Genomic DNA, 12,979 nt, shown 5'->3' with positions numbered 1-12,979 from the left:
TCCATCCTTCCGAGGTCGGTAAAATGAGTACCCAGAATGTTGGGGGGCAATATGCTAAATCATTGTAAACCGCTTAGAGAGCTTCGGCTATAGAGCGGTATATAAATGTAAGTGCTATTGCTATTGCTACTGCTACTAATAGTTCACATGAACTGAATATGATACTGTATTTCCTTGAATCCAAGACTAGGTTTTCCCCAAGTTCTCTGATGTTAGAAATGGGGGGAGGGGTCATCTTCAGAAATGGGGTGAGGGGTAAATATAGGCAGAACCTCAATTTAATCTCTATTTTTAAAAGGCTCGTCTTAAATTCGGGGTCATCTTCTGTTCTGGTAAATACGGTAAGTCCCTGTCAATCCTTGGGCATAAGCAACCAGGAGTGAGGGATACAAGCCCCAGTGGATTGAGACTGCAGCATAGAGGGAAATGCTGTGACAGATGTTGTAGGAGGCTGCAGCAAGACTGGGAATGCAGACAGAGACAGACAGCATGGGGAATTGGCAGGAAAGTTGAGAAGTACAGATACTTTGGAAGGTGCCTAGACACAGGACCAAGCACTTGTCCATGCAAGACCTGGCCTGACCTGGAGGTATTTATAGCCAGGTTAAGGCTGGGAGGAAGCAATAGGCCATCTGGATCGGTAAACCTAGGCTGGTACCTGGGAAAGCAATATAACAGTTTCAGACTTCTCTCGGCAGTCTTGAGTGGCTTGCCACAAGGACTGCATTGATGCAATCACGGCAATTCTGGCTCGAGAGTTAACTCTGATCCCCAGAGTTAACTGGCCAGCATGAAAGATTGAGTCACACTGACTGATCAATGTGGAAAAAGCTTCACAACTCACTGTTATCAGGGAATCACCAACAGATGCATCCTCACTGATGACAGCACTGTAGGTCTCTTGACTGAACCGCGGCGCGTTGTCATTAACATCCGTCACATTTATATTCACTGTTGTCACTGCACTCAGCGCTGGGCTACCCCCATCTTTGGCTTCGATAACCAGGTAGAAATCTTTGCATGTTTCATAGTCCAGAGCTTCAATCACAGATATGGACCCTTGGAGACAGAAGACGGAATTTTAGCACAGTCTAAGCCGAAAGGAAACACACAGCTCCCTGAATACTAATGTTAGTGGCTGAGATCCTGACTGATGCTGTGCTTGCACAAAACTATTGTGTTAATTAGTTGCTCTACGTCTGGAGCTTGTGTTCCAGAACAGTGCTGCTGCAAGGAGTACAACCTATGTTGTGCAGGGATTATGCAACAGCACAACTTTTATGCAATTGCGCAATTCCAAAAGTCCTTTTAGATCTAGCACAGGTATGTGATCTTCCACTAGTACAACTATGTTCATTGCACAAGCACAGGATTAGTCAAGATGCTGGCCTCTAATCTCAGTGACTGCCAGGCAAAAGGACAGCCTTTCACTATGCTGTCAGCAGAGAAATGGGTAAAAAATGGAAGAGGACGGAGGCGCTCATAGTCTTGGAACAATAGGATGTGAAGTTCACACAAGGCCCATTCACACGTTATGTTCAATACTCGTACAATGAGTGTAGAGCAGGCCTGCTCAACTTAGGACCCCCATTTGTTTGTGGACTACCATTATCCCCAGCCACAGTGGCCAATAACCAGGGATTATGGGAACTGTAGGCCGACATCTGCAGGAGGGCGGAACTTCAGCAGCCCTGGTGTAGAGTTTACGCAGGTACAGATCACATGTTATACTAAATGCAGGTTCAGATGTACACTTCCTATCTGTAGTATGCATTTGAAGGGCCTGTATCCAGGTTTACATTTAAAATGGGGAAAAAAAAAACCCCTACACAAACACGTGTCCAAGTGTACAGACATCCATACACTCATACAGCATAGGTTTGAGTCAAGGTGCAGAAATGGCCTCAAGCTGGTCTCCAAAATATATGGCAAAGAAATATCAGAACTGGAAACACAGGAAACATCATGAGAAAAGACTGTTACCTTCACCTTTCCACTACCCTCCCTCATGCTAACAGCAGAAATCTGGGCATGACTTCAGATTGGCTGGCTGAAGCTGATCCCACAGCTGGGTGGACCGGCAGCAAACCATTGCTAGTGAAACCCACCGTTATCCACAGCCTCACATGTGTTGACTGAAGGTACTGGATGCACTTCAGCCAGCCTCAAGAAGAAATACAATATATGTGGACATGCACCAGCACAAAATATCCATTTGTCACTGGTCCACAGATAAGGAGGATTTTTCTTAAAGCTTCAATCGGGCTTTTAACATAATTATAGGACAGCCTGGAATCTTCAGTTCCTGCCACCGAGCTGTTGATAAGGGAGCTGTCACATGTTAATGCATAATAAATGCCCCTTTTCTCCTCTCTGGTGATTAAACGCCACTGCTGCTTTTTTATTGATTTATCTTCTTGCCTTCATTGTAAAATTCAGCTTTAACCATTATTTTTCGTACCTACTCCAGGGGCGTTGATATGCTAATGCCATTCCAGCTCTCCCAAATAATAAACCTTAAAGTGTACTTGAGTAGTATTTTAAAAACCCTTCTGACTAAGTAATGAATTTTCATGGGCAGGGAGAAGGAAGAAGGGAGAGAAGAAACTGCCATTTAGAGAAGTAGGGAAGATTAACTCATCATTTTAGGACAACCAGTCTCGAATGGAAAGTAGAGCTTGGCTGAAAGTTTTCCAACAGGAACTTTCAGCCAAAGGAAGTGGAGGGAACTTGATATTCCGGGGGATGGAGGGCAATTTTCTGGGTTGGGGGAGTAAAACTGGTCATGGAATAACTTCGTTCGGGGGGGGGGGATAGTGGCCACTAGACAGGAAAAGCAATGGTTTCTTTTGCCCCACCTTTGAAAATTGCCCCACACCCCAAAATTGCAGAAATGGCCATCCATTGTTGTGGTGTGTGAATGAGGCTTCAGAAGTGTGTGTGTGTGTGTGTGTGTGAGAGAGAGAGAGAGAGAGGGAGGGAGGGAGGGAGGGAGATGTTGGCCCTTGTCATTTCTCTATGTTGGCCCTTGTCATATCTCTTTAAAATTTGAAATCTGAATATTTTGAGCCTAAAGTCATGTTCAAAAACACAAATATAAGGGCAGGCTCCGCTTTCATAATGAAATCTCCAGAGATTGAAGGACAACCATATGGCTTGCATATACTGCTACGAATCAAGTCAGGGACATCATGTTTTTCCAGACATATGAGTGAAAGGATCTTGTTATCTTATTGATAAGATTAAGAGTAAATTACCCCCAACACATGTGCACGGAGAATAAATGTTGTAAACTTTAAAATACTAAAATGCACAACCCATTTGGACAGCCACAGCGGATTTCCCTCTCCTCTCCAGCCCACTGAATTTATAACACTTTGTCAATTTACAATACCTTGCCAGAAGGAGCAGCATAGATTAAGTAGCAAGAGAATGCAAGCCACCCATGGACAGGGATATACAGAGGTCAAAGAAACCTTGGCTTTTGGTCTGGGTCTACCAGAAGCCCTGCTCATAGCTGCCGATCATGTTCAAAGAAGCCCCGAAGGATAGAAGCTAGAGAAAAGGGCCAGTGAGGCCCCAACGAGTTTAGGTGACCTTAAAAAATCCAATGGGCTGCATATATGCAATACCTGAAGTGGCTGCATACTGAATGGGGCCATTAGTCTACCTAACTCAGTATTTTCTGCTCTGATGACATTGCCTCACTCTCTAGGAGTGCAGGCAGGGGTCATTGCTAGGCTTGGCACCAAAATTCTGAAAAAGCGAAATCTGAAGTGGAAATATGTCTGAGCATAAGACAAGCGACATTTCCCAGGGAGTCTTTGCAAATCATTAGTCTTTGCCTGTGCTGCAATCTGAAATCCACAAGATGCCAGGGACTGAACCTGAAATGCAGTACACACGAAGTGTCTGCTGTGCCACTGAGTCATGTGATCCCTTCTGTTGGACCTTTTCAGGGCTGTACGAGCTTCACAACTGCCGTCTCAGCATCTCCACTTTCTAGATTGCGCTCAGTTTCTTTGGCCAGTGTGGTATCACAGTCTGAATGTTGGAGTCAGGCTGGGGAAGGCCTGGGTTCAAATCTCTGGGAAACCGTGGAATCCACTTTTTGTGACTTTGGGCAGTCACTTTCACTCAGCCTTAACTACTACATGGGGTTGAAAAGGGAATGCTCTGCATACACCACACACACCATCCGCTCCTTCAAGCAAGGTGGAATAAAGAATCTCACCATAAGCCTATAGTGGTTCAGAACATGAGTTTATAAGCTCAGGAAGTCCCCTTTTTAAAAGTCAACTTTCTGGTGAACCTTCTCTCCGAGGTGGCTTCCTCCATGCCACATGAAATATGGCTAATTTTGCAGGACTGTTATGATTACTAATGTAATGTATGCATAGTGCTTTAGTTTATTTATTTATTTGTATGCCATCCCAAACTTGCATCTCTGGGTGGGTCATAACCACATAAAACAAATTTATGCTCTTAAGGAGGGGTAGGCAACATGTTGCTCTCCAGATGTTGCTGAGCTACCACTCCCATCACCTCTATCTGTAATAAATTGTAGCAGGGGGTGATGGGAGTTGTAGTTCAGCAACATCTGAAGAGGCACATGTAGCCTATCCCTGCTCTCAGGGATCAAAGTGCACTATACACTTGTATACATATATGATGAATATATGAATATGATGAATATTTATATACCGCTTTTCAACAAAATGTTCCCACAGTGGTTTACATAGATATAAATAAACAAATAAACTGGCTCCCTGTCCCCAAAGGGCTCACAGTCTAAAGAAGAAACTTAAGATAGACACCAGCAACAGCCACTGGAGGGATGCTGTGTTGGGGATGGATAGGGCCAGTTGCTCTCCCCCTGCTAAATAAAGAGAACCATCACTTTTAAAAGGTGCCTCTTTGTTCAGTTAGCAGGGGTTATATGAATATATGAATTTATGCACCCAATCTGTTGCTGTCCCCACTGCCTACTGGACTGGAAGATCATTTTCTATATTTTCATCTCCCTGCCTGAGCCTTCAAGACACATATTTAAGTGAAGAGATAAAAACACTTATTTTTCACCTGGCTTTACAGATCTGGCTTTACATACCTGTCTTTGAATTGATCCTGAATTTCCCTTTTTCATTCCCAGACCTGATGAGGTAGGTAATCTCTGCATTTGTACCGATGTCTTTGCTTGTGGCAAACACAGAGAGAATTTCAGCACTAGGTGAGGTGTCCTCAGGAACTGTGACCAGATAGTCTCTTCTTTCAAACACAGGAGGATTGTCATTAATGTCTAAAACTGTAATTGTCACAGTGGCAAAGGAAGACAGGGTCTGGACTATGCTTTGGTCGGATGCTTTGATAGTGACGTTATAGGAAGACTGAAGTTCTCTGTCCAGTGGATGTTCCAAAATGATGATTCCTGAGGCCTTGTCTACAGAGAAAAAGCCTTCTGCCGAGTCTTCTAGGGAATAAACAATCTTCCTATTCACACCTGTGGGGTGGGGGGAGAGAGAAAGTAGCAGACCTTTGTCATTAAGGGGCATAATATGGTACAAAGAGTTAGGATTGGCCCCTAAGAGACATGGGTTAGGAACAGTGTTCCTTTTAAGGCATGCGCACATGCGTTCACACACAAGTTTTTTGATGTCTGCTCAGTTAATTTTAGATCCCGTTCAGACTGAATCAGGAAGGCCCCATTCTGAATGCAGGTGCACACACACGGCATTGATACTGCCGCCCAGAACAAAACTCATTCTGCACATAGATGAAAGAAATTAGAGAGAATACTGGTTAGTAACATAGGAAGCTGCCTTATACTGAGTCAGACCATTGGTCTATCTAGCTCATTATTGTCTGCACAGACTGGTAGCGGCTTCTCCAAGGATGCAGGCAGGAATCTCTCTAAGCCCTATCTTGGAGAAGCCATCCAGGGAGGGAACTTGGTACTAGCAGGCAACTGATCACTTCAGCATCACATGAGATAAGATCAGGTTAAATATGCGTTAGGGCAGTCATCTTCACTATTTTTTAAGCAGGGGCCACTTTGACAGAAAATCTTCAGTGTGAGAACGATTTCCCACCGCACCGACCTCTGCGCATGTGCTGCACTTGCCCCAGTATTGCAGTGGTGGTTTGGGGGGGGGGCGCTTTAAGAGAAAGGGAGACCTGTCACACCCCAGCACAGTCATGTTAAGTTACATAGAGAGCACTGGGAAATGTAGTCTTTGACAATGCTTTCCCTATGGAGCATTACAGCAAAAGCCCTGGGAAGAACCACACTTCCCATGCATGCCTTCCATGATCGTTCTGGGGCTCAGCGGGGCTTCATTTCTCTTAAAGGAGCCCCGCCAGTGCTGGGCAAAGTGTGGCACTGCATGGTGGGAATGGTCGCCTCTGAGTAGTGGCAGGGGCTTTGTGCAGAGCACTTGCAATGAAGAATTAGGGCAAAGAGAGGGATATTGGGGCACACTACCTCTAGGCTCAGTAGCTAGGGCTGGCCTGAGCATCAGACAGGATCTGGCAGGAGATTTTGGACTGCAGCATTAGAATAGCAAACGGTGAATTATTTAGTTTGCTGTTTTTACTACCATGCCAGAGGGTGCAGTTTGTATTTTCTGCCTCAGGCACCTAAGTGTCTTGGGTTATCTCTGACAATGCTGATTAACATTTTAATTACAAACTCAGCAGGAAGAAGAGTGACAAATGGAATACACGGTATCAGTGCCCCGGCTGTGTGAGCCCCAGGAAAGGTGTGACCAGTGAACTCACTCTGGAGAGAGCAGGATAAGAGAAGGGAAATGAAGAGCCATCGATTACATTCTTATCAAGGACCAGTGACAGATCTTGCAGGCTTGGAGCTACTCCAGTAGGCAAGTTGAACGGGCTGGCAGGACCAACACAGATTGCACAATAAGCCCAATTCAAACCAACTAAGGGCCAAACTCCAGTTCCAGTAGCAGACTTTGTTCTTTAAGGCACTTCCTACTCCACTTCCTGTTTGGCACCTCCATTGCTGAGGAAGCCGCCACTTGGAATGCCCTTATGTCAAAGTGTATCGTCCCTGGTTGTCCTTTATGTAGAAAATGTCCATCACTCAATGTCTGAAGACGGAGCGGTCAGTAAGCTACAGGAACATAGGAAGCAGCCTTATACTGAGTCAGACCACTGGTCCACCTTGCATAGTATTATCTACACCAGAATGCACAACTTCAGCCCTCCAGAGGTTGTTGGACTACAACTCCCATCATTCCCAGCAACACTGGCCAATTTTCAAGGATGATGGGAGCTGTAGTCCAACAACAGCTAGTGGGCTGAAGTTGTGAAGCCCAGGCCTACACTGACCGGCAGTGGCTCTCCAGGGTTTCAGGAAGGTGTCTTTCCCAGTGCTAACTGGAGATGGCAGGGTGTCAGATTTCCCTGTAGCTGGGACTCTACTCCACATGGCCCTTGTGGTGATTCACTGCACTAGAGCAGCTGTTGAATTTCCAGGCCCTTTGTTGGCCCCGCTCTGTGAGGCTGATTATTGGCTTTCCTGGAGACAGAAAGAGTATAGGAGGCCTCCTGTCTGAAGCAAACCTTGCCTCAGTATCAAGGTTCCCCTGTTCTGGTGTGTTTGCCTTGATGATTCTGCTGTCTGCTTGGTTCAACCTCCACTGAACAAAGTGGATTCCTGATTACCTACACCAGGGATTCTCAGCATTGGGTCCTCAGATGTTATTGGACTTCAACTCCCATAATCCCCAACCAAAGGCCACTGGGGCTGGGGATTATGGGAGTTGAAGTCCAATAACATCTGGGGGCCTAACATTGAGAACCCCTGACCTACACGACCCTTTGGCTTCCAACTGTTGAATACGGTTTGACCTTTGACTTGTCTTGATTCCTGGCCCCTGTTGGGACCCTCTGGCTTCTGACTGTCTGCCTGGCTTGACTCCTTTTATTATTTATCTATATACGGGAGAACCACGAGGATGTTTACAAGACTATTACTCTGATTGGAATGAATTACTGGAGGAATTTATTCCACTGGGTCCATGCAAAAAGTCTAGCTTCTCCTTGCACATCATTGTTTTTCCAAGAGTTTATCTATTCATGGCATATTTGTGATGGGCTTCACTGTTTTCAACTCTTCCAACAATGGATGGATTTTTCCACCAAGTTATGGACTTTTATTCCCTGGATACTGGAATACTCATCAATGTTTTTGTATAGCTTTAATATAGTTTTTGTATTATTATTGTTTATACTCTCATATATATCTTTGTTTATAGTTATTTATCTTGTATTTATGGTTCTTATATTTATAGTAAGTGTATTGATATTCTATATTATTCTCTGTGACTTAGAATTCATAAAACCCACTTTGAGCAAGTTCAATATAGTCTAATATGTTTTATTAGTTTCCCACTGGGTTTTTTCTCCTTTCTACACGGTCTTTTCATTTGCGGTATCTTTGTTTTCACGTGTTACCCTTTTTGATCTGTAGCTGGCTTGACTCCTGGCATGTTCCTGGCTCTCATAGGAACATAGGAAGTTGACATATACTGAGGTTATTCTCACAGTGGAGGAAAACTGGGCTAAGGGAGCGCAGCCCAGTTTCCACCCATCTTGAGTACCACTGGGCCCGCGGGCGAGCCCGGTGGTTTCCCGGAGGCTAGCCCGCCTACCAACCTCTCACCTTAAATGAAGTTAATGGAACGAGCGCTCCGTTAACCATGCTTAGTTTATTGTGTGCCACCATGGTGTGCTCCATGGCAGGGGGTCCTCCTGCAGATGTTGGGCTACAACTCCTCCAATCCCTAACTACTGGCCACCCTGCTAGGGGATTATAGGTGTTATAGTTCACAAACAGCTGGAGGGTTGAAGTTGGGCAGCCCTGCCCCATAGTTTGGAAACAGAAGCTACAAGCCTTACATTAATCAGATACACCAGAGCTACTGAACCCCTTTCCAGGTCGATTCTGTTCCTTTAACAATTTTGTGACACAATGTTTCGTTCTTTTTATAGTGACAGGTAGATATGATACTGAAACAAAAACAAGATTGATCAATACCATGAATGTAATATATAAAGAACAAAACAAAACACACACACACACACCAATTAAAAAAAATCCTCTGTAAATTAGATTGATCAAAAGCCACAAAAATTCCTTTTGTTTTCTGCTTGACATGACAGAAAGAAAACTGCCTTGCCAGCAGTAGTAATTTCAGGTTTCCTTTTCTCCAGCCGCATACACAAAGAGCAATAGTGAGAACTAAATGTGGACCCTAGTTTCAATTGAATTATGAAAGATTAGATGACCCTCCAAGGATGTGAAACCACATATATAAAGTACCCCTTCTTGGTACACCCAAGATAATATCGTCAAATCTTGCAAAAGTCATTAAGAATAAATGGTATTTTAAATTATAATTTTACCATTTATCATTAACCATGTCGATACACTTAGGATATATTTTCCAACATCCAGAAGTCATTAAAAATACGTGGCATTTAAAGGATGATTTTATTATCAGCCTATTTGATACACTGAGGATAGATTTCCAGGCATTCAGAAGTCATTACAAATTCAAGGCCTTTAAGTGATAGCTTTATCATCCATCATTACTCGTATTTATTTGTATTCTAACAGTTCCCAGTGGCCCCAACATGAGATAAGGCACTGGCGTGTTCTATGGTGAATAAATCTGGGGAAACAGATAGCTCCAGTTTTTATTGGTCGGTGAGGATTTGGAAAGCTTTGTTTTAGCATCTTGTCTGTCTGGATTTGTCATAAGGGAACAATTCATACTGATATGTGATGTAATGAAGGGAAACATTTAGTGTGTCATATGATGGGTCTGGGATTATTTGGATTTTGGTCTGTTTTCTCTTCATGATCACAGGGAGGAAAAGAGGGAGGGAGGGCATATCTCTTATTAACAGATGTAGGGAAAAGCAGAGTGGGTTCAAATAGCCACTGGCTGGTCTGGAAGTGGGGACAATGCGAGGGATATGTCAGAACACATGAGTGAGCACTCAGCAAGGATGATGCTTGAACTTGCCCAAGTCCAGTTCCTGAGATTTCCACTCAACATACTTCTGAATTCTGTATCCAAGATCTGGACGACGTGGACAATGTTGGGTAGAGGGCACGGGAAACAGACTTGCATGGTTCAGACATCATGCCCACAGGGAGCCCACCCAATTGCATCCTGATATCTCTAATACTTTTCCACTTCCAGACTGACTGGCAGACTTGTCAACCCGCCTGAAGTATTGCCATCACCAGAACAAGCCCATGCCAAGTCAGGCCTGAACCGAGGGATTTGGGTCAACCTGACATGGAGTTGGTGGGGGGTGGGTGGGATTTGTGGAATTCTGTCTATGACCCATTCCCCTTTTGAGACCTAGAATTGTTAATCAGTTAATTAAGGTGAAATGTTTAAGAAGAGAGCTAGTCTTGTGGTAGCAAGCATGACTTGTCCCCTTAGCTAAGCAGGGTCTGCCCTGGTTACATATGAAAGGGAGACTAGAAGTGTGACCACCGTACAATATTCCCCTTAGGGGATGAAGCCACTCTGGGAAGAGCATCTAGGTTCCAAGTTCCTACCATGGCATCTCCAAGATCGGGCTGAGAGAGATTCCTGCCTGCCACTGGAGAAGCCATTGCCAGTCTGTGTAGACAATACTGAGCGAGATGGACCTACGGTCTGACTCAGTATATGGCAGCTTCCTATGTTCCTATGTATCATTGCATGTGCCGCACAGTGCATTGTGGGATCTCCAGAGAGGGGAATGCATTGTCCTGGCCTCCAGAACTCTGTGCTGCAGGCATGCAGCATGGATCGTCTGGGAGTCCGCTCCGTACTCCCAGGAACATTGGAGCAGTTGTCTGGGGGGAAGGTGAGTTAAACCAGTGAGGATGTTGTGTTACACCTCCACCCCTCACCCACCCACAGCCTCACCTGCCCAGTCAGACTTTGTAGAGAAAAAGGATTTTGTACTTGCAAAAGAGAGCAACACTGCACAATGCAAAGAAGACAAGTGCAATCTCTATAGTGGAGAATCTGTACAAAAGAGTTTCTTTTGAATATCAAGTACTATAATTTGTAGCTGAATGTTGGTATATTATGCCACTATTTGCTGTTTTGCTAAAGGAAGCTGTATTACTCTAAAATCCTAGACCTGGATCCTTCCCCGCAAAATGTTTTCAATCTCCCAACATCAGAAGAATTACACTACAATCTGCTCTTCCCTGCAAAGAACAGAATATTCCTTGAACATGTTTGATTTGGGAATCTAAATGTATCTGAAACTGCTTTTCCCTCAATAAACATTTTCCTTCATCTAATAATGAGGTCATTTACACAATCCACAACTGTAATCTACTCCGGTTTAGAAGCTGTGTGTGCTCCCAATTTTCGGTTGTGTGGAAGCAAGGTAGGAGGAAAACCTGGGTAGAAGTGATTGTGTGGAAGCAGGGTAGGAGGAAAATCTACCCAAGTTCACCTCCTATCTTGTCCACACAATCACTTCTACTCAGGTTTTTCTCTTACCTTGCTTCCAACACAACCGAAAATTGGGAGCACACACAGCTCCCCAAACCAGGCAGAACATAGTTTTTGAGTGTGTGAATGTCCTCGTTATATCTTTTGCCTTGTATGTCTTAAACTAAATAGTCTCCCCCCTGCCCCGCCAGTGGGAGGACACTAGCCCCTTTCAGTTAAATAATTGATGCTGTACGCAAGTAAAATGGGGCCGGAAGTCCTTCCTGGGCCCCATCATTCACCCTCTTGCAGGAACTGCTCATGGATACGCCAGTGTTCATCTGAAGAGATGAACATCATATCCATGAATGGATATGGATCACCTTTTCCATGATCAGAAGGTGGGGGTGTGCTCTTTTATTCAACACCTGAAGAGGGCTACTGACAAGGGGTATTTAATTTGCCCAAACTATATGAATTGGTCAGCAGATGATGATTAGATTATTATTATTATTATTATTATTATTATTATTATTATTACATTTATTATCTTCCTCCAAGGAGCCCAGAGCTGTGTACTACATACTTGAGTTTCTCCTCACAACAACCGTGTGAAGTAGGTTAGGCTGGGAGAGAAGTGACTGGCCCAGAGTCACCCAGCAAGTATCATGGCTGAATGCGGATTTGAACTTGGGTCTCCCCGGTCCTAGTCCAGCACTCTAACCACTACACCACGCTGGCTCTCAGCAAAGTAAACTCTTCTTAAGCACTTCATAGATCATGCTTCATACCTTTTCTTCTTGCTAAAAAAAAAAAGTGCAGGGATGGAGGGGTGCACTTTATTTCTACTCATATCCCCATTTCAAGCTTTTGCAAAACCCACTAACTTTTCCAAACAAATTACTAGAAGCTGTCCTTAACCCTCCCAACCCTACCACTGTTCCACAATAAATATAAATGTTTAAAGCAGATAATAAAACAAAGTACAGGGCATGTCTGCAAATTGTAAGTGTGTGATAGCTTCATGTCTTTGGCACAAAAAAGATTTATAGCTGTATTAGCAGAGTGCTGAATCAAAAGATCTCTCTTTTAATATCCGCATATCAATACTGTCATGTTTCATTACTAGCATCTTGCGTTACTTGTGTTTGACCCTAATAGCTAATCAGTATTGAGAACTGCAGGTCTGCAGGTCGGAAATTATAGCATGAAAGCTGCAGTTGATGTCTGTATTACTAATGATTACCATAAAAGCCGCTGACTCTAAATTTTTCTTCCCTGTTGCTACACCCACTTTCATTTGGCATCAAGTGCCCTATGGCATTTGAGAAAAAAGAGAATTGTGGGGAAACCAAGGGAGGTTGAAATAAAACTTAGCAGAATTCCAAAACTACAGGAGATTTTGAATTTGAGACCTGCATTTCCAAATTCACCTGAAATTAAAAATTTTAAAATGATACATTGGCCAACACCCAGACTAAAGAAAAGCTAATGCAGCA

The 12,979-nt window shown here is 43.9% G+C and overlaps 1 protein-coding gene across 14 annotated transcripts in view; it reads right to left on the bottom strand.

The window, feature by feature from the left end:
• FAT3 (FAT atypical cadherin 3) overlaps window positions 1-12,979 on the bottom strand; it is a 683,843-nt gene that overhangs the window by 78,280 nt on the left and 592,584 nt on the right. For all 14 annotated transcript variants that reach the window (XR_008319026.1, XM_053306925.1, XM_053306923.1 and 11 more), the window contains 2 exons: window positions 5,111-5,500; window positions 845-1,059 (listed from right to left, as the gene is read on the bottom strand). Coding sequence is in view for 13 of the 14 variants with exons in the window: in XM_053306925.1 (XP_053162900.1) it covers window positions 845-1,059; window positions 5,111-5,500 (605 nt within the window). In the remaining variant the exon portion in view is untranslated. The remainder of the gene's footprint in view (window positions 1-844; window positions 1,060-5,110; window positions 5,501-12,979) is intronic.

Source organism: Hemicordylus capensis, chromosome 3 (assembly GCF_027244095.1).
Source record: "Hemicordylus capensis ecotype Gifberg chromosome 3, rHemCap1.1.pri, whole genome shotgun sequence".
NCBI classification, from domain to species: Eukaryota; Metazoa; Chordata; class Lepidosauria; order Squamata; family Cordylidae; genus Hemicordylus; species Hemicordylus capensis.
This window is presented reverse-complemented; position numbering and strand designations above follow the sequence as displayed.